General features: G+C 39.4%; 1 protein-coding gene across 2 annotated transcripts in view; it reads left to right on the top strand.

Annotated features, from left to right (window-relative positions):
• Positions 1 to 4,815: 4,815 nt before the first annotated feature.
• The window catches only part of RAB3GAP2 (RAB3 GTPase activating non-catalytic protein subunit 2), a 56,198-nt gene continuing 33,283 nt past the window's right edge, over positions 4,816 to 27,730 (top strand). Inside the window, exons 1-9 of one of the 2 annotated variants that reach the window (XM_026695735.2) lie at positions 4,816 to 5,073; positions 10,541 to 10,605; positions 11,030 to 11,156; positions 14,818 to 14,917; positions 17,081 to 17,128; positions 17,244 to 17,319; positions 18,827 to 18,928; positions 19,513 to 19,612; positions 21,719 to 21,817. In XM_026695735.2, coding sequence (XP_026551520.2) covers positions 4,953 to 5,073; positions 10,541 to 10,605; positions 11,030 to 11,156; positions 14,818 to 14,917; positions 17,081 to 17,128; positions 17,244 to 17,319; positions 18,827 to 18,928; positions 19,513 to 19,612; positions 21,719 to 21,817 — 838 coding nt within the window. In that variant the 5' untranslated portion in view covers positions 4,816 to 4,952. The remainder of the gene's footprint in view (positions 5,074 to 10,540; positions 10,606 to 11,029; positions 11,157 to 14,817; positions 14,918 to 17,080; positions 17,129 to 17,243; positions 17,320 to 18,826; positions 18,929 to 19,512; positions 19,613 to 21,718; positions 21,818 to 27,730) is intronic. The other variant, XM_026695736.2, reaches the window with a different exon arrangement.

The raw sequence follows: 27,730 nt of genomic DNA, 5'->3' as shown, positions 1-27,730 counted from the left end.
TCTCCAACCAGGTATTTCAATGACTGGGGATAGGAGCCACAGAGCATCCAAGTTATGTAGATGCATACATTGACTTGGCTATGACAGCTGTCAATTTTCATGCTATATTGTCCACCTACATTTCTTAACCATTGCTTTATTTGTTCACTTCTTTTGAGAAATTTAGATGCCATTTCAATTCAGGTTTTCCTTATCTTCTCATGAGTCTTCCCCCCCACCCCCACCTGAAAACCATTTGGAGTTTTTGAAGGGGCGGGGGTGAGGCTTGAGCAATTGCTGGCTTGTGAAATGTTTAGTCCCTTTTGCCTTTTATTGGATACTTCCTGTTTACAGATCCTGATGTTTTAAATTTTCCTTCTGCTAAAACTAAAATATTAGTAACAACGTGCCTTAATAACTCCAGTGCTGCCAAGGAAATTCTTTGCTATAGTTTTTTTTCCCCGTGTGTCTTTGTTTCTTTTTGCTATTATAGCAAGAACAGCGATTTTGCTAAAGAAAGGAAAGAAAAATACATGTACGGGAACCAGTAATTAACCCTCCATTAAACAGAAATTCACACTGGGGCAATTCACGAAGACTACTCTAAGAGTAAATAAGAGATGGTATTTAACTACTGTTTGAAATCATAAATGATAGGGAGCAATGGGATTGCAGTGAAGAAGCTATTAATTAATATTAGAAAAGCCTGTACAAAAGGAACACTTATTTTTCAGTAAACTTTACAAAAGAATTTTGACAATCGTGGGGTACATTTTAGATCACACACTATATTAAATTATCTGTGAAAGAGATATCTTCATTTTGCTTCTAGGTCATCACTTTAATAATTTTTCATTTTTTGTGTATGGGAATGGCCTGGGACCCTTATTATCAGAGGATTTTCTGAATCCAAATTCCTGAAGACAAATAAGTGAGTACAGAACTCTCTAGAGTTCCCAAGCCCCTTCCGCTTTTACTTCATCCCATTTTTCTCACTATGGTATTTTTAAAACCTACTATAATAGTATGAGGGCAAGGAAACATCTGTGGGATATCTTAAGAGCAACTCCATATCTTATTACTTTATTTCCCCACCAGTTTTTCCCCTTATATTTTGAATTCAGGCTTTTGAATTAAATAATCCTTTGAGTCTAAACCCTTGGTAATGCATGAATCTTAAATTAAAGCATCCCCAAAATTAGCTGTTTAGTTTTCTCAATATATTTAATGAAAGAGAACTCACCACCTCTCTGGATAATTGGGTTCACTCTGTCCGATGAGCTGGAACAGAAAACTTGAGTGCAGATGTTAGCGTGCAGCCTTCCTCACAAATTAAGCACTGATGAAGGGATAATGGACCAGTGGTGGGATTCAATTTTTTTTACTACCAGTTCTGTGGGTGTGGTTTGGTGGGCATGGCATGGCATGGCTTGGTGGGCGTGGTTTGGTGGGCGTGGTAGGGAAAGGATACTGTAAAATCTTCATTTCCAACCTACTCCGGGGGGGAAAGTTACTGTAAAACCTCCATTTTCTCCCCACCTCACTAACCTGCTTTCCAGCTCTGTTCTCCTGTGCAGGGCAACAAAAGAAGACCCCAGCTGATTAGCTGGGACTCGGGAGGCAGAGAATAGATGAGGGCAGGGCCAGTCAGAGGTGGTATTCCGAACTACTCAAAATTTCCACAACTGATTCTCCGAACTACTCAAAATTTCAGCTACCGGTTCTCCAGAACTGGTCAGAACCTGCTGAATACCACCTCTGCAATGAACTTATCTTCACTTTCAACCCAACAACTGCATCCAGGAATCTTGAAGGAGGTTGCATAGTGCCAGACAAATATTTTTTGAAATGGAAATAAGAAAAAAAACCCACTTACAACCTGGCTCACCTGTTTTTACAGGCAAAAGCCTCCCCTAACCCACAAAGAAAGTTATAGCAGATGCCTAAAAAGTCCTTCATCTTATGGAGGCTAAAGATAAGAAAAGTGCATCTCCACAGAAAGCGAGCCAAACAGCAAAACCCTGTCAAGATAAAGAAATCTCCTAAATCACAATACTATGCAAGACCCCTCATACAACACCATACCTAAGAAGATCTGAACATCAAACATACATCTTGTGATTAAACCCTATTTTTGACTTCTCACACTCCCAGGCAGTGTGTGATGACCCAGAGTGTAATACAAATGTAACAAGATCCAAAACGTAAATAAATGTCCTTTAATGCCTCCAACTTGGCCCCACAGTTCAATAATTCTCAGTGTTCAATTGTATACTGCAGAGATCTGTTCTTGTATTAGTATGGTTCAACTATTTATAAATGCCTTGGATAAAGATTAGTAAACATGATTATCGAATTGTGAGGTCATACAAAGATAGAGGTGGAACCGGCTGAGGGACAGTATCCATATTCGGGAGGATTTTTACTCATTAGAAATGGGTAGAAATTAATAAGAAGGATGAAGAAAGAGGAATACAGTTATTAATTTGAGTAGAAAAGAACAAAGGCATAGTAAAATTTTATTTATTTACTCAATGTATAGATGAACCCACTCAATAGGCAATGGGTGAGACCATACTTAGCATCAGCATATGAAAAATAACAAAATGGTATTTCTGTGGATCATAAATTGAACATACATCACAGTGTGACTGTTTCCTTCCAGCAGTGTGCAGTTATTGTACAATAAGTACATAAACCAAAACCAAAACAATCCTAGATTGCATCCACAGAAGGGAATTCCTGCACAAAACAGGAGGTTGCGCTAGAAATCAGGGGTGCAAAACTAGTGGCCTGTGGGCCAGATGTATCACATGCAGGCCACACCCATCCCAGCTCTGCGGAAGTAAAAAATGTTGTGATATGTCATGTGATGGCAATGTGATGCTGTGAGTTTGACACCCATGGGCTAGATGATCTCAAGGTACAGCCTAACCCTTACAATTGATACTTTTATGAATCCACCTGTATGGGCACTACTTATAAGTAAATACTTCTATGATTGCGGTCATAATTGTCCATATGAGGGAAAAAGATGCTTATGCGAGTGGAATAAATGCTTGTCCCCAACTTAACAGGTGACAGAGAGAAGCATTTTCTTCTTGCTAGGCTCATACCTTGTACTAATCCATGATTTGTTTAAATAAAGTTTAACAAACCACAACTGACTAGGTTCACATAGTAAACCCTTTTAACTAGATTCGCACTAAAATCATTATTTAAAAAGTTTTTCTCAGCCAAAAGAAATTCTTTTGGCTGAGAAAAACAATAAGCCAAAAGCTTACTGTGATAAGCTCAGGGGTGGGATTCTACCTGGTTGTACCAGTTCTATAGAACCGGTTATGATTCTGCCCAGTTTGGAGAACTGGCAAATCGCGCCACTGGCTGTTCCCGCCCCTCCCTGTCCACTCACTCCTTACCTGGCATGTGTGCCATCAAACTTGCCTGCTAAATTGCTATTTTTCCTTTTCCCCAACCATCAGCTGTTCTATTGTGCTTGGAGATTTAGATTAGCTAGAAAGCAGGAAATCGTTGAATTTCTTGCTTTCTAATCTAAAAACAGAGCTGAACCTTCCTTAGGACTGAAGCTTCTATTTTTCAGTGCAGACTCAGGTAGCAGATTGCAGAAAGATAGATCTCTGAATGAATCTGTGATACTGTGAGCAACTCAATCTGCCTGCCCGCTTTGCCTGAATTTGGGTAAAAGTTGACTTTTAATAAAAAAATATTTACATAAATATTTATATTTACATACAAGCCACGCCCAGCCAGTCACATGACCACTAAGCCACAACCACAAATTAGGCCATGCCCACAGAACCAGTTGTTAAGAAATTTGAATCCCACACCGGATAAGCTATGTCACAGCTTATCACAATAAGTGAATCAAATGGAACCTTTGTAGGAATGTGGCACCTGCCCTGTATGTGGAACAGCTGTTCCAGGTTGCCTATCCCTGAGCTGAAACACACATATCTGAATGCTCCCTGTAAGATCAGCAGTGCTGTTCAGTACTGGTATTCTGGAGAGAAGCAATAGAGAGAGAAAAGGCCTGGGTCTCTGGAGGTGGCAGCTGAGAGGAGGCACAGCAAATCTGGGGTCACTGAGCCAGTGGGATATGACATACTGGGAGAGGGGCGTGGGATGCTTGTACACCAGTCTTTGCTCACACTATAAAATCACTCTGGGAATCTGTTCAATCAAGCAATCAAGATCAAGCAGACACAGTTCAGTAACACTTATGGCTTATTTTGGGTTTGAAATAAAATGTATTTTTCGTTCCGTGCCTAAACCCTAAATGGGATCTTTTACTTTGTGTCTACGCTAAAGACCCGCCGTATTCTCTGGACTAGAACTGGGAATCTGTTGCATCTAAAGCAGGGGTCTCCAACCTTGGCAACTTTAAGATTTGTGGACTTCAATTCCCAGAGTTCCTCAGCCAGCAAAGCTGGGAAGTGAAGTCCACAAGTCTTAAAGTTGCCAAGGTTGGAGACCCCTGATTTAAAACATTCCCCAATCTGCCTGCAACTCCCTTCCAATGAAGACAGTCATGACTAGATCGATCGCTTTCGCAAGGCCCGAAATCTGTGTGTCCACTGACTATCTGACGGTGTGCATTGGCTGTGGTGCAAATCTGTCGTCGTCCGAAGAAGCTGCCGAAGCGTCAATGAAGGCCTTAGCCTTCCCCCTCTTCTCAATCCAGCCCGCCGACTGCGAGCGAAGCCCCGCAGCCCGAGCACTTCGCCCCTCTCCCCAACCACGTGGACAGCGCTGGCATTCCGGGTTGGTTCTCCTCCCTTTTTTTTTTCCTGGTCTGCTCGGCGGCGCCTGCGTGGTAGCATCTGCAGGGCCTTTGACCGCTTCCGGGTGGGGTTGGCACTCCAGCTCGCGACTCGGGTTTGTGTGTACGTGTGTGTGGGGGTGTGGGGGGGGAGCCTGCGGGGTCTCCGGGCGCGGAAAAACCGGGCGACGCCATGGCCTGCACTCTCGTGCCTTTCTGCAGCTTCCAGGACCTGGAGTCGGCGCGGGATTTCCTGTGCTCTCATCTGCGACAGAGCGGCGCGGGGGAACCGTGGGGTGCCAAGGAATGCGGCGGTGAGCCCCGGGTCCGAGTGGGAGGAGATGGGTCGGGGCTGAGGGTAGCGGTGGCGTGACGGTAATTTGCATTTCATCCTCTGTCCGCGGGGCCAGCAAGGGGACTTGCCTTCACCCATCCTTCCACTTCTTTTAGCTCCAGGTTTGCATGTAAGAAGTATAAGCAGAGTTGAGGGTCGTCATCCCTTCAACTTAATCTCCCCAGGCAGGCCGTTTTTCAATGGGTCTAACCTGTAAAAAGAGCATAGAAAAGGTAAATATGTGTGTTAGATATGGTACTTTTAATATTTGACTGCAGTACGTAGCCCATGTATTTTTCCCCCTTTTCCCTCCGCCCGGATGCACCAGGTAACGTGATAAGGAGCCACGTGTGTACCGGGTTTCCTATTTTTGATTCAGGATCAGCCGCTTGTGGGTGGAGTCTGCAGCAATCTGTCATTAAGTTGACACTGGACAGCTTTATAAAAGAACCTAGTACTTTTAGGGTTATTCAGTATCCTGGTTATGATCGGGAGAGTTATTGTGGATTCTGCAGGTGCTGGCTGAGCCTGATCAGTGTTTTTATTAAAAACATCATCCCAACACCAGGCTGACTAGACATGACATGATTTTTGAAATCAAAGACAGCATTTCCACAAACTCTGAATGGCGAAATTTGTGTTAAAATAAGTGAAATAAACAAAAAAAAAACCCCTACAGTTTAGAGGTCCAGTTTGGTGTAGTGGTTAAGGTATCAGGCTAGAAAATGGATGACTCTGAATTACAGTATTGTCTTTAGGAGCAAAGCCAGTTGGGTGACCTTGGGCCAGTCACTCCTTCTCAGCCCTAGGGAAGCAGGCAAGGACTTACCACTTCTGAATTTTTGCCAAGAAAACAAAATGCGGTCCCATAGGCATAATACAGTATTCTCATGTCTTAACCTGTGCAACAAAAAGTGCATATATTGGTGGGTAGCAGCTTGGCTCTGAGAAGTTGGTCATGAGTAGTATGATAGAAATCTTTCACTCATTTGCTCTGCATGCTTAATTAACATGGCATGGAGATGATGAACACCTGGCATTTATTTATTTAATGTGAATTCTTTTTTCTTCCTATGTCTAGCAGAGTTTTGTGAAATGTAACATGAACTAAAATTCAAGGGACCTATCTATAAGAATGATGATGTGAAGCAGATGAATTGGAGAAAAAGAAGATGTGGGATAATACGGATGAGGCTCATCTGTTGCATTCCAGATATGCTGATCTCTGCAATTTCCGCAAATGGAGGAAACTTGATTTCCTAATTTGTGGTAGTGAGGAGATTGTATGTGTGTTTTACGGCTTGTTTTCTGAGTGAAAATATTGCCAGTAAACAGTTCTAGTTGTAAGATTCATCTCACTAGTGACTATTGGTTTTCTTACCTATGGAGATTGGTATTTAGGGAAAGAGTGTGGAGAATAGCTTCTACAAGTCTTTCTAATCCATTCAGAACAGCTCTGCCATATGCCACATGGCCAAAACAATAGTAGGAAGGAGTCTTAATATGAGGAATTGGCAACCTTTTGAGAAGCTGCCCAACTTCCTCTTTCATATGGATATCTTGGGGAACATTTTCCTAAATCCAGCTGATTTTCTCTTCTCCCTGCACACCAAATTTATTTCTGTTCTGCTAGATTTTGGGAGAATTTATTCATTTGTTTAGTAAATATGTATGCCATCCATCTAGGCTCACGGTGTCTCTAGGCTGCTTACAATATAAAAACAACTTTAAAACTTAAAATGTTAAAATAACACTAAAGTTGTTTAAAATTAACAAGATGGGAAAGAAGGGAACTAGCTACATGGGGAAGAGATGGGATATTATCTTAATTCATCAGTCACCTCTAGGATGACATGCCCACATTGGGGTTCTAGGCCAGTTGGCAGAGCCAGGACTTTAGACCTTTTTGGAAGATCAAAAGGGTGGTATGGATCTCACCCGGGGGGCGGGGGAGATGTTGTTTCAAAGGATGAGAGCCATGGCAGCAGTGGCTCTTCTCTTGGACTTCACCGGTCAGAATGCCTTGACTGATGGGATCTGTAGTATGCCCCTTCTGCTGGCACTGGTGGGGCGGGCCAATCCCATTGGGGTGAGATGGTTCCTCAGATAGCATGGACCATGCTATGAAGAACTTTAAAAGGTGATAACCAATATTTTGAATTGAACCTGGAAGCAACTGGCAATCAGTGTAGCTTGTGAAACAGTGGTGTAACGCAGACCACAGTAGGGGTCCCAAGAGTTATAGTGATGGACAAATCGTTAGGCAAACAGTCTTCTGAGGCCTTTTACATAATTTCTTTCCTACATTTAATTAGACAAGAAAAATGGTTTTAGAGAAAAGATTTATAAAAATGGTTTTAAAGAAATGATTTATAGAATGGGGAGGCATGTCTTGCAAAACTTAAAAGATGTTTATTTAACTGATTTTTAACTTGTGACATAGATTTAATATTCAGTGAAGAAACACCCACATAATAAAAGCAACTAAGCTGTTGAAATAACTGTTTAATTTTGCCATTAAGCATCATATGGAACAGTGCTACTTCCTTAGCAAATTTCATGCTATTTTAATGAATTGAATTACTATGACATGATTAGTGTTATAAACCTTTAGAAAATCATCCAGATTACATAATTTGGGAGTTGGATAATATCAAATACTACTAAAATCAGGTTTCAAATTCTACTTCAGTCATTTCATAAACAAGTTTACAGGGATCAACTATTTTCCCTTCAACATTTTTTTTAGATTATTGCACTATATATAGAAATTGATTAAGCAAACCTAGAAAGCCTAAGAGTGCTTAAGAATAACATATTTAAATATAGTACTTAATATAAAGGATGCTTTATTTTCAAAGCCATAGTTTTTATCTATGTTCCTCCTTAAATCTGTTTCCTCATGCAGCATAACAACGTATTTATAAGAAAGGCTTTCTAAGTTTACTTCATTAATTTCTATGTATACTGCAATAGTCTAAAAATGTGAAGGGAAAATAAGTTGATCCATGTAAACATGATGTTTATGAAGTGATTAAAATCACTACATAATCAGATTTTTTTGGGATTATGTTCAAAGATAAATGACTCATTCAGCTATGTGGATCTGTTCAGTAAACTGCCTTCAAGTGACAATCTAAAAGGAATGCAGTAGTATATCAGGAGCAAGTGTTTCTCTTCTATGAAACAGTAGGTTCTGTTCCTATAAAGAAATATATTAAGACTGTTTTGTTTTGAAACAGTGGGTGTGAAATGCCTTGTCTAAATATTTTGTAACAGTCCAGCCCTCAAATGTCTTAAGACATTACATTTTGAAATGCTTCCAAAATGCTGAAAGAAACTGGAAGTTTTGCAAAATTTCACATTTTGAAGTTAAAGGGCTGTACATACATATCAGTTTTAGTCTTCTTGCATAGAGCATTAAGCTTATTCAAAAACTAGTTTAAGATCTACAAAATGATTAGTATGCAGATGGAGATAAAAGAGAGCCTAGTTAAGGTGCCTAGTTACGACCAGGAGCAGAGATCCCAGTTCTAGTCTTCCTTTGGGGTGAAGACTACTGGGTGAATTTGGGCCTATTGCTGTTTCACTATCCTAAACAAGGAAATTTTTTTAAAAAACCTAGAAAAAGGCAGTGGCAAATCACTTTTGCAGTGTTGCTAAGAAAACCCCATGGACCTCTCCATGAAGTAGTCAGGAGTCAAAATTAACTCAAAAGACACCGAGAGAGACAGAGAGAGAGAGAGAGAATATTACTGATGCCTGCTATCTAAAAGATGGTCACAAACTCCTAGAATCCCATACACACACAAAAAAACCAAAATGCCACATACATCTTGAGCGCCCTCAAACTCTGCATCCTTTCTGATCATCATCCTTATGAAAGCAAGTTTCAGAGGCTCTGCCTCTGATGATAATCAAATGAGTGCAGTTCTATGGTTGAAGTTGGACTCTATGGAACAGACAGGATTGTTGCTGTTGTACTGCTCTCTCTGCTGCACAATGTCATCCTTGCTTAAGCTGCTGCATTTCCATTGCTGAGCTGGTGGTTGGGATCTTGAGGTTCTTGATTTTGAGGAACTTCAATTTACTATCTGGTGACATTGAGTTCAGGGCAGCTCAGGTGATCCTGGCAACCATGGACCTGTCCCATGTCATTTTAGGCCTAGGGCATACCGAGGGTTACACATTGCCTCTGAGTTTTGTTTCAGGATAGTTGAGACATGTTTGAGTTTTAAATGGTATTATTTGCCATTATCCCATTGCCATAGTCAGATTGCTTTTTGGCTCACTGGTGCCCCCTACCATGAAGGGGGTGAGGTCTGTTAGATTGGCCTGCCCAGGTGACTGATAAATCCAGAAGGAGTTGGGTTCCAGAAGAAGTTTGGGCATCTTCACATAAATCTTATGGACAGTTCAGCTGAGGCCTTAGTTACAGCCTAGAATGGGCATGGAACTTTTACATCAATTTGCCCATATGGAGCCTCTGCCCCTGCATTGATCCCAGGATACACCTTAGTTCTCTAAGGAGCTCCAGGAAATGAGTTGGAGATGATGGAGCATCATTGGAAAAAGATAAAAGAGTGAATCCATCTCATTTTAGGGGTTACAGTGTGGTGATAGGCAGTGAAATAATCTTTGTGTTATGTTGAAATAGTTATGTACTGATAGCTGCATGACAATCTTTTAAGGTTTGACCAAGTAAGGTCTTGTAGATTTATATGGAGCAAGTTTAATTGTGTGCCTTCTGAACAGTCAGAATGTTCTAGTCTGTAAACTTGATCATTTGCTTGCTAGATTTAAGTTTCCCCTGGATAGTTAAAACTGCCTGGGAGGTGACCTGTGGTTCTGTCTTTGCAATGATCTCAATTTCCTTGAATGAAGAATTAGCCCCATGGGCCTTGAAATGTGCTTTGGTCATTTCATCAGGAAGTCATCATTGGACTCAGTGGTGTTGGACAATTATCATTCAGTCTTTCACCTTCCCTTTTTTGGAAAGGTTGTAGACAGGGTTCACCTTCAGAGGACCTGGAAGAAATGGGTTGTTTGAATCCATTTAAGTCAGGCTTTATGCAATCTAGAAATGTTTTTAGAACTAGTAATCAAAGATAAATCTACCCTACCTTCAACTTAGTTATAAATAACTTTTTATTGCTTGTATCACTTTCTAAAACAGATGGAAACTGCTTGACATGCCATAATGTATGACTGAACCTATGTTATTAATATAAAAATGTGCATAGGTTATCTCTCATACTTTTATTCACAGTTTAGATAATTATAAGACATTCTAGCATTTCTACTAGGAATTTCTGGCATTTTAAAATCAATCTTGTTATTTAAATAATAATCATATTTTCATGAACACTGGGATGCAAGCATTTTATTTTAGCACATGTAACTGATGGCTCTGATTTGCTAAACTAAACTGGGTTTTGTAAATATAGGAAAATCATCAAACTGGGAAGAAGAGAATTGGGGTTCCTGGGATGAAGCAGAAACTCAAGAGCCTGTAAGCCTTTTTATTTACTATTCTACTAATTATATCTTTTATAAACAAGCTCGATATCTATATCAAAACATTTTGAATAATTCATTAAAACTCAAGTTCATTAATCAATTTGTAATGCATTATACCCACATTTAAGTTGAATACAGATTGCCATACAGCTATCCTTTATTATATGTGTGATTTGTCTCTGTATTGTGTGATTTGTCTCTGTATTGATAGCATTTGAGGACAATATTACAATTAATAAAACAAAATTTATAATTTTGATAATGTTTAAATGCTTTCAACCATCCATTAAGATTGCAGTCACATTGTTAATTTGCATATTCCTTAAATGCTAATATTGTTGTACATAACTGTTTTAAATTATATATAGTTATTTTTTGCTCAGGAAAGTAACAACTTCAATGATCACCATTTATAGGAAGAAGAAGAAGACTTGGCATCCAAAACACAAGCAAATTCGTGGCTTCAGGACTGTATAATATCTTTGTCACCCACAAATGATCTCATGGTAATAGCTCGTGAGCAGAAAGCAGTGTTTTTTGTCCGTAAGTGTTTTGCTTTATGCTGTTGTATTTGAAAATATATTCCAGGAAATATCTTTAATTGAGATCCATACATAATATTCTGAATAACAGAAGGTTATAATTCAAACCACATACTCATGTTTCTGTTTATCATGATAAATGAGAACAATTGTTTATAACAACCATTCTATTAAAATCAATCTACTAGCTTTACAGACTTATCTCTAAAACTGATATCTGTGATACGTCTATTGTGAAATGTATGGTGATATTGCAAATAATAAGCCTCCCCCTTTCTTGATACTTTAACCACATATAAATGATAATTAATACCATAACTCAAGCTTTGCTAATAAATTTGAATTCCATTTTAACCACACACACACACATGTTGTGATTGGAAGGATCGGTCCTGTGGGGAGTTTTGACTCTGATGACTGTTAGATCGTGGATTGACGTCAGAACCAGGAAACGTTAATCTGAAGGGCAAGCCAGTTAATTAGCACGTTGCCTTAATGGGTATAAAAGGACACAGCTGAGCTGGTGCCTTTTGCCAGGAACAAAATGACTATTTTGAATGAGGACGTTACTGCAAAGAGCTCTCTGTTTGTTTGAATTTTGAAGGGGAGTCCTAACAGTTTCTGCCAGCTGTTATCTTGTTACTCCCTTCAGTTTGATTTGATTGTGAAACGGCTGCTTTATGTTTGTTCGTTTGAATTTCCAAGAGGAGACATAACATTATTGTTCCTGGCCTAAACAAACCATCTTTAAAGCAAGATGGATTCAAATCAACTGCAGCGTTTGGTAGAGCAGCAACAACAACAAATTAATCAGCTACTGCAAAGCAATGTGACGCTTCAGAATCAGGTAACACAATTGCTGAATTATGTTTCCAGCTTACCAAGCCCTGCTGCTGTTCCCCCTGCCCCTCCTGTGAGGAAAAGCCCAGTATCCATGCCGGAGAAATTTTCAGGACAAATGGACATGTTTCCGGCATTTCTGGGGCAGTGTCAATTATTTATGTCCTTGAGGCCTGAAAACTTTCCAACTGACCGGTCTAAAGTAGGATTTATGATCAGTTTATTAACCGGGCAGGCTGCTAATTGGGCTACTCCCTTGTTGGTTCAAGATAGCCCGTTGTTGAATGATTTCCAGGGTTTTCTTCAACAAATGAGAGTGATGTTTGAGAACCCAATTAAGATACAAACTGTGGACAGACGGCTATGGGACATAAATCAGGGGAAACGTTCCCTGCAGGAATACGTTGCAGAATTTCGTTTGCTGTGTTTGGACTCCAACTGGAACGAACCGGCTCATATGGCTGCATTCCAGGAAGGCTTGTCTGATGCCATCAAAGATGAGCTGGTCCATGCAGAGAGGGCTTTAACTTTGGATGCATTGATAGTTCAGTGCTTATGAATTGAAGCTCGTTTACAGCAACGTGGACGCAAACGGCTCGGTATGGAACCATCTTCGTTTTCTCGTGCACAACCCACGGTTAATGTTGAGGAGCCGATGGAGTTAGGCGCACTCCGCCCTCACTTAACGGTGCGAGAACGTTCGAGAAGGTTCCAGGAAGGCTTGTGCCTTTATTGCGGGGGTCTGGGACATTTTGTTAATTCCTGCAAACGGAGAGGGACCCGCAGACCCGTACCTGAAACCACTCTTGGCTCGTCAGGAAAACAGGGTAGACCTGACCTCAAGGAAACCCTAGGTCGGACACATTTCACATCCCCACCTCAAATTGCTGAAGTAAATCCTGGCCCTCCTCGGCATTTACTTTTGGACACTCGAATTTTTCTACAGTCACAGAAGGAGGGAATTCCCGTTGTTGCGTTGGTGGACTCAGGGGCTACAACCAGCTTTATGGACCGAGCTTTTGCTACGTACTATGGGATCCCATTGGTTGCTGTACATCCACCCATTAAGGTGGAAACCGTGGATGGGCGTGAGCTCAAGTCTGGGCCCATTCGTTTCGCCACCCAGCCAGTGCGTATGATCATAGGGGATCATGAGGAGGCGATAAGTTTTTATATCACCTTGAACCTTCATCTCCCTTTGGTGCTCGGAATGTCCTGGTTGCGTTTGCACGATCCGTTGGTGGCTTGGTCGCAGAACGGTATTTCTTTTCCAAGTCTCCACTGTGTAGACCACCTGAGACAATTGGAACGAGCGACGCCTCCATTGGCTGTGGGAGACAGAGTGGGGTTGTCAATGAAACATAGTCAAGTTAATCATCAGACTCGGGGGAAGGGCCCTGCGGTGGGGGATAGTGTTGTGATTGGAAGGATCGGTCCTGTGGGGAGTTTTGACTCTGATGACTGTTAGATCGTGGATTGACGTCAGAACCAGGAAACGTTAATCTGAAGGGCAAGCCAGTTAATTAGCACGTTGCCTTAATGGGTATAAAAGGACACAGCTGAGCTGGTGCCTTTTGCCAGGAACAAAATGACTATTTTGAATGAGGACGTTAATGCAAAGAGCTCTCTGTTTGTTTGAATTTTGAAGGGGAGTCCTAACAGTTTCTGCCAGCTGTTATCTTGTTACTCCCTTCAGTTTGATTTGATTGTGAAACGGCTGCTTTATGTTTGTTCGTTTGAATTTCCAAGAGGAGACATAACACACACATATACACATATTTATCCCCCAGTACTAGGATTAGATAGATGCTTACTTCTCAAATAGCTTTTTTAAAAATGTTGGTTCCTATGACTTTCTTTCGTCCCTGCCTCTTGTTTTCTTTGCATGAAAAATGGTTTCACATGCGGGCATGATTTAGAGTGGATAGGGCTTCTACACAAATTGGCAATTGATTATCTTGTTATTTACAGGCCCCTCACATCCCAGACATAAACTGTTTCAACTCCTACCCTCAAAATGATGCTATAGAGCACTGCACACCAGAACAACTAAACACAAGGACAGTTTTTTCCCGAACGCCATCACCCTGCTAAGCAAATAATTCCCTCAATACTGTCCAACTATTTACAAAGTCTGCACTACTATTATTATTAACCTTCTCATCACTCCTTATCACCCATCTCCTCCCACTTGTGACTGTATGACTGTAACTTTGACGCTTGAATCCTTATGATCTATATTGACAGTTTTCTAGTATGATTTGATTGCTTATTGTACCCTATGACTATTATTAAGTGTTGTACCTTATGATTCTTGACTCTTGACGAATGTATCTTTTCTTTTATGTACACTGAGGGCATTTGCATCAAGACAAATTCCTTGTGTGTCCAACCACACTTGGCCAATAAAGAATTCTATTCTATTCTATTCTATTTGTATTGTGAATAATTGAAGAAAGATTCATTTCTCTTATCTTTAGTTTTGTTTCCCCCCAACTCAGCTATCTGTATCTATAATGGTGATATTAAAATAATTAAGTTGGATGGAGTCATTGTGATGACTCACTGAATTTTCAATTGAAAGGCAATTTTACAGATCCTTCCTTTATCTTGAAAAGCTACTCTGGTGGCAGAGGAGATTGCAAAATGTGAAGAAAAACACAAGGATGTTTATTACATAAAAATTACACCACCCGGGCTTGTATTGAATTTTATTATGGTATACAGAGCAAGTTGGCCTAAGAATAACCTTCTATTTCATCAGATGCTTAGACGCATCAAGTTGTAAGCTAATTGTTTTTTTCTTCTCTTCTTCTCCTCAGCAAAATGGAAACAGAATGAAAAAGGGAAAGAAGAAATGCAGTTTGCAGTTGGTTGGAGTGGCTCTCTTGGCTGGAATGGCCCTTGCAATATTGAAGAAATGTAAGCTTGGAAAGGAGAAGGTCCTGGGAACTCCTACTTTTGACCCTGCTGTTTTCTAATACCACATTATCTATATATAGTTGAATAATTTCTTGCTACCTGGGCATTGTTCTTGAAATTTTGGGAAGGACTCATGTTCACACAGAGTGATGATAAGAATGGGCAACAAGATTTCACTTAAATTGAGAGTGTGTCTTTATTTTTTATTGTTTCCTGCCTCAAACACTGAGAAACTATGTAGTTGGTTCTGCTAATAGAATAATCAGAGTTATCAAGTCCTATAAAAAAATTAGGAGGCTGCAAGTTGTTTACTGGAACAGCTTACATCCTGCGACGATATCTGTAACGCCATCAAGAGCAACCAGGATGATTAGGGGACTGTAGACTAAAACATATGAAAAACGGTTACAGGAACAGGGCTTGGCTAGTCTAGTGAAGAGAAGGACCAGGGGAGACATGATAGCGGTCTTCCAATATTTGAGGGACTGCCACAGAGTGGAAGTGGTCAATCTATTTTCTAAAGTGCCTGCAGGCCAGACAAGGAATAATGGATGGAAACTGAACAAGGAGAGATTTAACCTGGAAATAAGGAGAAACTTTCTGACAGTGAGAACAATCAACCAATGGAACAGCTTGCCCTCGGAAGTTGTGGGAGCGCCATCACTTGAGACCTTCAAGAAGAGATTGGACTGCCATTTGTCAGAAATGGTATAGGTCTCCCGCTTGGAGATGGGTGGGAGATTGGACTAGATGACCTATAAGGTCCATTCCAACTCTGGTTATCTGTTATCAAACGTCCACTTCTGCTTATTTGAGGTCCTTGGGAAGGACTTGATAGGTAGAGAAAAATGCCAAATCCAGTCTGAGTATCTGGCTGAGTATGTAATGAACGATAATAATAATAATAAAAAAGAGGGTGGATGAGTCCAATTGCATTTAGTCCTCCACAAGCCATTCTTCAACAGGGTAGAGGCATATATCAACCAGGTCTTACCCTCTATATCAGGGTTGTCAAACTCACATTATCATGGTGGTGTCACGTGACATATTGTGACTTTTCCCCCTTTGCTAAGCCGAGCGGGGCTGTGGCCAATGTGTGTCTCATCTGGTCTGTGGGCCACAAGTTTGACAGCCCTGCTCTATATCTTGCCTTAGTCCCTTGAAAAGAAAAGTCTCCCATAGAATCACCGGCTGGATCAGTTTTATTTTGTACCTTGTTCCTCATCATCAAAGGAATAGCAGGACAGAGATGAAATGGACCCTGTACTGTATTCCTGAAGGAATAATGGCAGGATCTGATTATGCTGAGCCTCAGTGATGGAACTGTGGGATTGGATATCCCCAGTTAAGACTGCAGAGGTCACCTAGACCAGGGGTCTCCAACCTTGGCAACTTTAAGCCTGGTGGACTTCAACTCCCAGAATTCCCCAGCCAGCTTTGCTGGGAGTTGAAGTCCGCCAGGCTTAAAGTTGCCAAGGTTGGAGACCCCTTGTCTAGACTGTTTGATGGTAGAAAGGTATCAATTCCTGCCCTCAGTGAGGGAGTGTAATTACACTTCTCTGTTCAGTGTGCCCCTTCAGCATTTTGTTTCAGTAAAGGTACTTGTTATCAGACCATATTACTATTTCTTTTTTAAACATTTCATACTATCCATGATAAGTTTGTTTTCATGATTAACACACCCTTTTGCCCATCACATGCCTTGTTGAAAAAGGGACAATTAATTGAACATTGTTAAAAGTACTGTACACTTCTATTTCTTTGAACCTACGTCTTCTCTGGAATTCTTTTTCATGCACCCAAGGAAGTGCATATGGTTTTTGCGCATTCTGTTATACAAACTTGGCATTTTGGAAAATTGTAAATCTAATCTGCTGCTAGCTTTAAAAAGCATAGTACCAAACACATCGTAACAGAACAGCCAGGGACAAAACTGTATAGATAAGAATGCTGGCCTGTGTATAAATGTTTATAATTCAGATTTTTAAAGGTATTCTTTTTTAGTTCCTTTGGGCCACATTCTCGGGAGATAGCTCTCCCAATAACTGGGACAAAAGTAGTTGGAAAGCAGCTTGGATATATATTTTTCTCTTTAAAACTTTTTAATATCTTATGTAGGGAAATATTCTTGAACAGCTTAATATTTTTATATTTTACTTCTAGTGAATATGTAACCAGTGCATTGTGTATCCCCCTTGCAAGTCAAAAGAGGTAAGTGCAAACTTTTAAAAACAATTACATTATCTTATTAAGTCCAAAGCATGCATGTGCATTATATGAGAATAAGTTTTGATAAAATTTATTCCATGTTCTTTATATGAGACAGGAGCTCCACAGGCCGTCCTGACTGGACCTGCATTGTTGTAGGATTCACCTCTGGCTATGTCCGCTTCTATACTGAGGTACATCAACTATTTCCTGGGTTGTTTGCCATTGTCATCTCTTTTAGAGTTTATTGTATTGCATTCTATATGAGACTGCCTTTGGAAATTCCATGGACATTGCAAAATACAACAGCCAGCTTTGTGGTAGGTGAGAACTGCCACATGAATATAATGGTAGGGCATTGAGCTCTTCTCTGCAATGGCTGCTGCCTATAGGGTTTTTAGCAGAATTCAAAGTGCTAGTTTTAACCTATAAAATAATGTAAGCCACGTAGTCACCTCTGGCATGATGTTGCTAGGTGGCCACTTAACTTCAAGATAACCTGCATCAAATGCAACTTATCCCTCTGGTACACATGTACTGAAGAAATCTGAAAGGGCAGGAAGCAGGAATAAGATTGGAATCAGTGTTTTTCACTTGTCAGACTCTGATTGTCTGGAATAATCTTCCCTTGGAAACCTGGAGAATCTTACTCATGACCCAATTAAGAGCTTACTATATGAGCTCTTACATCAAGAGAATGCTTCCAAGGTTTCATGATCTCATTAGTCCTCCCCAAGAGCTAGGCCATGACTTGAGCACTGTAGGGTTAGAGAGTATATCCTGTGCTGTCAGGCCTTGATAATTAATTCTATAATGAAAAAGCTTTGTTTTTGACTGTACTTTTCAAGATTTTTTTTCTTGGAGAAAGAGCCTTGCAAAGCAGGCCAATTTAGGGTGTGCATTGACTCACTATTGAAGGGTGAAATGTCATTCAGAGTACTTGGATATGCACATCACACCTGTTGGGACCCCCCCCCCCAAAAAAAAACCCCAAATGTGCCTTTGTGGAATCATGCGCCATCTGCGGAGAGCAGTTATGCAAGTCCATGGAAAGATGTACCTTAACAGATAGAGTTTATTATATTCATTAGTGCTAGGTAAATTATGAAGATGTTACCCATTCAGCTGTGTCCAACTCTTAGTGATTCTGTGGGTCAAATTTCACCACATCTTCTGATCTTATACTGCTTCTTTGTGAGTTCGGAATATTCCAGATTTGATTTATTTTATAGTTGCCATTATATAATTGCAGCTATTTTTCCCTGTTGATCTTAACTGTAATTGTTTATTTCCCTTTTTATTTTATGTTGCTGGTTATTGATCGAATAAACAAACAAATTGTATCCTGATAGCAGGCATAAATATGTTATCTATTCAAATTCATAAAGGAGGTGAGAAACATAAAAAACAAAATGGAACAAGCGGCACCCTTTAAAACAATATTCATTTATTCATTCAATTTATAAAATTGCACATCATGACTACATGACTATGGATGGCTCAAAGAATTAAAAATAACAACAATCATTTGCTCAAAACAAAACACATACAAATAAAAAGCAAAAACAGTTAATTATAAATCATCTAAGGGTTTAATGTGTGAGCTAATATTTTAATTTACTGAATTGCAGCAGAACATATTTTGAATTTTTTGCCTATAAAATTATTAATGCAGATGTTGCTATGTTTTTATTTTTAAAGAGTGGAGTATTACTTCTGGCACAGCTTTTAAATGAAGATCCTGTCCTGCAGCTGAAATGTAGAACTTATGAGATTCCACGCCATCCTGGAGTAACAGAACAGGTATTAAAATAGATACACAAAGTACTGAAATTGTAACAAGACTAACTGTTCTCTTCTGTGTAAGTATTTCTAAAGTCAAGTTTGCTTTTACAAATATGTATGGATAGGTATGCATATATTTGCGAATATAAGTCATGGTTTAGCATTGGCAGCCCATTCTGTGGTGTTAATTTAATTACAGGAATGTGAATTAAACTCAGACTGTATAGCCCTTAACACTCATTTTATCTCTTGTACTGTGTTTCATTGGAATATGTTGACATAAGCAATATAGAATAGTGTTTCAATGACTATTTGCTTGCTGAGCTAAGGATATCATCATTGATATCTTATATTCTATGCCTCACCAAAAAATTGAGAATTGTACTGTATAAAATTTATATTAATTTCAGCAGCTATTTGTGCTCTAGCAATAGCTAGTCAGATATTAATGCTACTGTAGCAATATCCATAGACTGCCTTTCTGGGAGGGGATTTAGTGCTTTTGTAGAAATAGTAAGTAAGCAATCAAGAAAGCATATGTGGGTACTTGCATATATATTGTTTTTGCCTCAAAGTGATTTGGTACCTTTCTTTTTATTTAGAATGAGGAACTGAGCATCCTATATCCTTCAGCAATTGTGACAATTGATGGTTTTAGCTTATTTCAGTCTCTCCGGGCTTGCCGAAATCAAGTAGCCAGGGGTATGTCCAGCCTTATTAAAATAGTTTCTTTCTTAGCAATACTTGCTATAAAAGGACATAGTTTTACTTTTCTATCATACAGTTTGTTCAGGGCACAGCAACATACTGCTTGTGAAACACTTAGTGCTATAAAACACCTAAGTTTAATACAAGCTTGATTTAATATATGGTGTGTGTGTGTGTTCTCATAAGAGTTCGGTGTTCTTGTGTGAAATTTCAGAATATTTTTGACTTTATAAGTTTTTGATATATTGGTGTTATACTAGGTACCAGGAATGAATTCTTCCAAATCTTGTAAGATTGGATCATTTTATTTTTTTAAATTTACACTTCTTTGTATGTTAGTACCTGAAGAATGTGCTGGTGTGAACTAGATAAATTCCTTTTCAATTGCTGTATTTTCTGAAAAAGTAAGAGGGTTTAATAATTTTCATAAACAGTATCTCTAGATAGTTTGCAGGGGGAAAAAGAAACATACCAATACATTTATAACATGTAAGCTAGCTATTATGGTAGCAACCCACATCCTTGCAAAAATCATGTGGATTTCTAAAGACTATCAACTAAATGTTGTAGTTGAACAAGGTTCTTAATTTTGATTACTTGTTTAGTGTGCTATAGTGGGTAGAGTTGTATGTACGTCTCCATGGAAGTAAGTCTGATGAGCTCAGCAGGACTTACTCATAAGCAAATTAAATATAGGGTTTCAATTTTAGTAGATTTTTTTTCTTTAATATAGGTTTTTTTAAGTATCCAGAAATCTTTATTATCCCTTTGACATTTTATTTTCAGCTTAAATGCCTATTGATGTCAGAGTGGATTTTTTTTCCAATTTCTTATTTAAATCTCTTAGCTGTCAGTATAGGGAAAGGGAGAGGAGAAAAAAAAAACCAAATCCTTTCCCTTTTCTCTTTCCTTTGCTGCTTCAAAGTCTTCTTTGGGAACAATGTTACTTTTTTTTTTGTTTAAATTCCAGGGTACCTTAGTTGTTGCTTTTGCAGTTTAACCCGGTCAACCAAAACTTTCTCTTCTTATCTTCCTCCTGCACGTTCTTTTCCGGTCAAGTTCTTCTTTGTGGTGGCCATTTCTGTCCACCGCTACAACCGCCTTCGGGAAAGGGAGTAATGGCCAGCTGAGGAGGAGAGATGTGGCTCTCCTCAACCCTGCTGGCAGTCTCCCCCCTCTTCACCACCTCTACGGGGTGGCTTAGCCCTGAAACCAGCCGGCTTGGGGCGCTCCAGCTGCGAGCACGGATCAAAATCACGCATGATTGCAGTTTCGGTCTGTGTGAAGAGGCTCAAACCGGAACTCCTTTAACATAGGGTTTTTTTTGTGTGTGTGCTTTCAAGTCAGTGTTGATTCCTGGTGATTCCAGGGGAAAGTCCTTACAGTTTTCTTAGCAACATTTTTCAGAAGTGCCATTGCTTTCTACCTAGGGCTGAGAGAGTGACTGGCCCAAACTCCTCAGCTGGCCTTTATGGGGACTAAAACTTGTGCTCTCCCAGTTTCTAGCCCAGAGCCTTTCACTACAGGTAATTCTTGGGTTACTATAATTCATTCAATGTCAATTCAAAGTTACAGGGACACTAAATCAGGGGAATTATTATGAATTCTAAGAATTCAGCAATCATAGGGTCTCCATGGTCATGTCATTGCAATCCAGATAGTTGGTACTTAGCTTATGATCATGCCATGGTCATGTGTCGTGATTTCTGATGTTCCCTGCCAGCTTCCCACAAGTAATCAAGGGGGAAGCCACCAGGAAGTCAGAAATTGCGATAATCTGAAGTCCTCACAGAGGGACCCACATGGTTCTTGTTTAATGATGGCAGCCAGGACTTCTGAAATTGCTGCAGTTAAGCAGTGTAGTCACATGATTTGGTGCTTTGCGACTATATCGCTTAGTAATGAAATTCCTGGTTCCAATTGCCATTGTAACCTAAATATTATCTATACACCAAACTGGTTCTCATAATATCATCCGTGCAATTTATTCTATACTTTACAATTAAAAATATTTTTGTAATACATTATGTGTTGAGCAATCCATATTAAATGTTTTAAAAATAACTATTCTTTCTAATTTATCTCTAATCAATTGGCCAGCTACAGCTGCAGGCAATGAAAATGTGCAGCCACCTCCACTAACCTATAAGAAATGGGGTTTGCAGGATGCGGATACTATTGTTGATCACGTTAGTGTTGGTAAGTATTACCTTGATCATTCTTACTGAATTGTTATCCTTATTCACCATGGATTACTTTAAAAAAAATCATGTGTATTGTACTAGAGAGAGTTTAAAGCAACAATTGAATAATCTTCAGATAGGCTTCTCTCAGACAGCATTAAGATCTACAAATGCCATCAAATAATTCTATTTTACCAAAGGAGGTGAATAAATACTGACTGCTTTGAAACTGTTTTAAGCTAAAACCTTAGCCCAGGTACTGTATGAAGCCAGGTAAAAATACTGAAGGCCCCAAACTGCATTTCTAAGATCTATACCAGCAGCTCCCAAAAGCTAGCCAGTGCACTTCTCAGACTAGAAACAGGGATGCCTAAAATTGAAGTCAACGAATGGATGTTGATACTGGTTGAAGGTCCATTTCTTCCCCTTGGGACTTCTCCCATTAATAATGATCGATAGGAGTATGGTTAGGAGGCAGGGCTGACTATTGGCAGGCTCATGTTTGAAACCCTGTGGCTATGTGATGGGGTGAGCTCCCGTCACCTGCTCCAACTCCTGTCAACCCAGCTATTAGAAAGTGGTCTACTGTGAGTAGATAGCAGAATGGGATAACACCATAGCCAACTCACTGCTGTCAACTCGCAACCAACTCGCTATGGAAAACTCACATGGACAACTTGCCACAGGACAACTTACCACGAACAACTTGCAGTGGGACAACTCGCCGCAAGACAATTCAATTATTTAAAATAAATAAAAAAATATTTTAATTTTTGCCATTCACATTTCATTCTATCCCTCCTTTTGTATCCTTTCCTTAATGATTCTATTCTACCATTTCTTTGATGTTAGTATAACTTGTCCTACAGCGAATTGTCCCATGGTGAGATGGCCATGGCAAGACCATTTGGTAGGCCATTTAATGGGGACATGAAAGGATCCCTCACAGTTGTCCCATGATGTCACCAGCTAATCCTCTCAACCTGGAAGTGCTTCAGTGTTCCCAACATGAATGTAGTAGTATTGACCCTTAAGTTTGAACAATGTCATGAAAAAAATCCCTAATGATTTGTGGGTTATCATCAGAGTTACTACAAGCCTTGGGCCATGATTGTATTAAACAGGTATCAAAAGATTTAGTGACATTACATTTCAGATAGAAGTAAATACTGTAACTTGTCACAAAGAAATAGAACTTGGGTGACAAAATGGGTTTGGGAAATAGCCAATCATCTTACTTCATTGACTAAGGAAAGCTTTCTTTTGTGCAAGGCATAATATTTTGATTTTGGTATTACTACAAGGAACATACTATAAAATCCCAGCTGAGAAAAATGTTTGTGTGGAATTGGGATGTTGAAATGGACCAACACATGCTAATTTGTTGTAGTTGTGTTTATAATGCCTATATCTTACTTCTTTTACATCGGTAGACTGGGCAATCTTTCAGTATATTTTCATCCTTTTTTCAGATCATTTATAACCTCAAAATATTATGCACAAGCCCTGACAAATTGGCATCTATTAGCAAAAGGTCTCCACAGTTTAATCATATTTTTGTTATCAACTATTACAATGACCTGTATTAGAGCTGTGGTGGTGTAGTGGTTAGAACGCAATACTGTATTGCAAGCTACTTCTGCTGACTGCCGGCTGCCAGAAGTTCGGCAGTTTAATTCTCATCGGCTCAAGGTTGACTCAGCCTTCCATCCTTCCAAGGTTGGTAAAATGAGGATCCAGATTGTTGGGGGGCAATATGTTGACGTTGTAAACCGCTTAGAGAGGTCTATGAAGTGGTATATATGTTTAAGTGCTATTGCTGTTACTCTACTTTTTTATTTGTTTGTTTGTTATTCTATGTCTGACCTTTGGCTGGAATAAAGATTCAGTAGACTGCATGCAGCCTTCCAGCTGATTTGTTTATAACTCAGGAACCTCCAACCCCCTTTTCAAATAATTAGGGCTGAAAGATGATCAGGTATAAAGGGTTAAGCCATGAAATGGGTGTCTCAAGCCTTGACCTTAGGGAAATCATCAATTTCATCCACTATAAATCTAAATGTTTCCTTAGAAATTAAATGGTTTTGTGTGTGTGTGTGTGTGTGTGTTTGGGTCTTAAGGGGAACAAACTAATTTAAGTTAAACTTTCAAAAATGGCCCTTCTGTCTCCCCAATAAATCTCATAATATGATATCACTCTTGGAGTGTTCTGACCCAGCTCCCCAAACATGACAATCCCTCTGTATTTAAATCAACGATTCCTTTATTAGGAGTGCTAGCAGCCCTGGCAAAAAGTTTCTCTCTCAACGCAGGCAAACAAATCTGTCCAGCAGGGAGATGAATAGTTGTCTGCCACATCTATTCATCTCTGCCCCCTGCGTTTTATCCCCAGAGCTAGTTTGGGGCTTCGCTATCAGCGGTGACTCTTCCATCCCAAGTATTGGCCCACAGATTTCCACTGCTCTCCTCTGCCTTCTGACATCGGTTGTGTCAGGCACTGGACCCAGCTGTTCCTCCTCTTCCTCATCAACCACCTCCAGATCTGGGGGCTCTTCATCTGAGGGCTGACAGACAGCCCAGGCTCTGCCTCTCCATTCCCTCTTCCCCCTCGGAGGTCTCAGATTGCCTTGATGCTGACCCTGACCCCCATGCCTCCTCCTCATCTGATTCGGTTGTCGGAGGGGCCAGCAACCAACAGGCCACAACACTGAGGGAGAATATGAAGTCAAGATGTAGCCTACTGGTTGAAAAGTGACACCTTTCTCTAGTTTAAATCATTTCATTATGCTATCATTACAATATTTATAACAGGTCAGTAACACATTGCTGATAGGATGGAGTTGTCATTGATCTTGCTCTGGACTTCAGAATGTATAAATCATTGTTCTGGGGAGGTACATTTTCTTCTTAAGCCAATTAATCAACACATCACAGGCTGTGTCTCTGGGGGCACAGCCAGGTCTTAAAGGCTTTCTGAATGGGTAGCAGGGTCAAGACCAACTTAATATTACGTGATAAGGCCTTTTAATTTTTTTAAGTGTTTGATCATTTTAACTGTGTAAAAAATTAATGTTTTAATAATGTTTTAAATAATGTTTTAAATAATGTTTAATAATGTTTAATAATGTTTTTTTTTATAATATATTTGTAAGTTGTGCCTACAGCTACAGGTAGTCCTTGACTTACAATAGTTCATTTAGTGACTGTTCCAAGTTACAGCACAACTGAAAAAAGTGATTTTTGACCATTTTTCACACAACCAGTGCAGCCTCCCTCATTGTCATTTGATCAAAGTCCAGAAACTTGGCAATTGACTCATAGTTATGACGGTTGCAGTGTTCCAGGGTCTGTCATGCCCCTGGTAGAGACTGACTCTGAGGGAGAGGAGGAACAGCTGACAGGGAGTGGAAGTGTGGCTCTGGAGGTTGTGGAGGAGGCTGGGGAAGGGCAGAGACCAGCTGAGCAGTCAGAGGAGGATCCACGCCCATCCCTTATCCATCCTAGGGCACGCAGGGAGGAGAGGATAAGGGAGAGATGTCTACTCGGGAGAAGAGGGCCTTGATCCTCTTCATGGGCTGCAGCTGTGACAACTGAATAAGAGTACGGACTTGCGTACGGGCGAACGCTGGAAACAAAGCGTGGAAATATCTCTAGTTGATGGTTCCTCTCTGAGTTTGGCATCCTTCCCAGTGTGTGTTATCTTGGTCTCTTCCAGCCCTTATCTTGCCTGGTTTGTGTTGCTTTTTCCCTTCTTCTTGTAACTGTGTGGGAGTTTTTTGGCTTCTGTCAATAATATTTGGAGCTTGAGATTTGGGATTCTATAGCATTTATAGATATACAGGTTAATATTATTTAAATTTAAATAGAGGAATTTGATATATTATTAAGAATTACAAATCCAGATATTTGATTTAGAAATTAGCTGTAAAAGTGCTCTGGAAAATATATATATATTGATAAGAAAGGTTAATCCTGTAACATATCATATTATTTAGCATAGTGGCCATTTATAGTTGATATTTCTTAATAGTGAATGTTAATTTGGGACAACATATTTAATATAACACAAAAACAAAAACAAAATTTACAAGAAATGACTCCCGTCACTAATACAATGCTTAAAACTGGAAAGAAGACTTCTTCAATACAAACAACTTCAACGCCATCAACCTCAGTGATGGCACAAAAGACAATTAAAGAAACTTTATCTGGAGAAAAACAACGTATCATCACGAATGTCAATATTCAATCGGCCCTTCTTACTTTACAAGAGTCCATGCTGAAGCTTCAGGAAATAGTGGTAAAAAATCATATCGAATCAAGAACTGACACAAATGAACTAAAAGAAGAGATAGGAAACTTAAAGGCAGAAATGAAACTAGACATCCTAAAGCTGGGTAAAAAAAATGAAACAATACAGCAAACACTAGAAAGGAATGAATCAACAATAAAGGAGGTTGAGAAAAGAATGGAAAAAACGGAAAAGAAGCTGGAAATGGTTGGTCAGCAACTAAGAAATGTGAGTAAAGAAATGGACGACTCCTTGGTATATTTGGAAATGGATAAGGCCGCAGCATATCTAAGATTCCAAAATATAATGGAATCTAAAGAAGAGGACTTAGAACAAGTGATGGCAGGAATATTAGCTGACCTATTGGAAAAAGAAAAGGACGATATTCTGAAAGAGTTAGACGAAGTATACAGAGTGAGCACAAATTATGCAAGACGACATAAACATCCAAAAGAGGTCCATGTGAGATTTGCCAGAAGGAAAATTCGAGATATTATAGACAAAATTTCTGGAAAAGAAACAATTACATACAAAGGGAAAGAAATCTTGGTGCTTAAACAAATCCCAAGAAGAGTGAGAGAGCAGAGGCGAGATTATAAATTCTTGGCGAACCAATTAAACCAAAAACATATCATATTTAGATGGCTAATCCCAGAGGGAATGCTAATCACTTGGGAAGAAAGAAAAATTAAAGTAGACTCCGTGGAAAAAGCCCAAGAATTCTACGAACGATTGATAGGCCATGAAGAATCGAGTAGTAGAGATGAATTAGAAATGAATTCGCAAGATGACCAAGACTACCAAAAAAATAGAGATGGGAATTGTAGGAATTCAAAAAATAAACAACATCAAGAGAGAGAAGAACCGAAGACACACAATCAGCCACAAAGAGAGACAGGAGTAACTACAAGACAAAGAGCAAGAGTCAATTAGGTGATGGATAAAGAAAAAAAAATACTATCAATTAACATAAATGGCCTAAACTCTAGGATAAAAAGGAAAAGAATATTAACCAAATTAATTAAACAAAATGCAGATATAATATGTTTACAGGAAACTCATATAAGGAAAGAAGAAGAAAAATATTTAGAATGCCCCAAGCTAGGGAATTTGTATATGTCGCCAGCATATACAAGGGATAGCAGTATATGTAAAAGACGATATGAAAGCAGAGCCAATTTGGATAGACCCCAATGGAAGAATTCTGATGTTACAAATTTGGATTAAATCAATTCTAATTCTACTTGTGGTAATATATGCCCCTAACGATAACCAACAGGATTTTTTTAAACAATTACATGAGAAATTAGTGGAATTAGATAAAAGGAATATTTGTATCTTGGGAGATTTCAATGCTATTGTGGACCACCAGAAAGATCATAGTATTTGGGGGGGGGGGGAGAAGAAAAAAAGAGAACTACCAAAAACATGTGAAGAAATGATGATTGAATTAAATTTGATAGACATGTGGAGGAAATTAAACCCTGAGAAAAAGCAATTTACATTTTACTCCAACTCTGTGGATGAATGGTGAATTAGTAAATAAATTAAAAGAGATTGAAATCTTACCAAATGAATGGGCAGATCACAACCCAATTCAGATAGTGTGGAAAGGCAGGAAGAAACCAAGGAAAAGGT

This window comes from Pseudonaja textilis, chromosome 1 (genome assembly GCF_049901715.1).
Source record: "Pseudonaja textilis isolate UNSWEBS1 chromosome 1, rPseTex1.2, whole genome shotgun sequence".
Taxonomy (NCBI): Eukaryota; Metazoa; Chordata; class Lepidosauria; order Squamata; family Elapidae; genus Pseudonaja; species Pseudonaja textilis.
The sequence above is the reverse complement of the archived record's forward strand: the minus strand, read 5'-3'. Positions and strand labels throughout refer to the sequence as shown.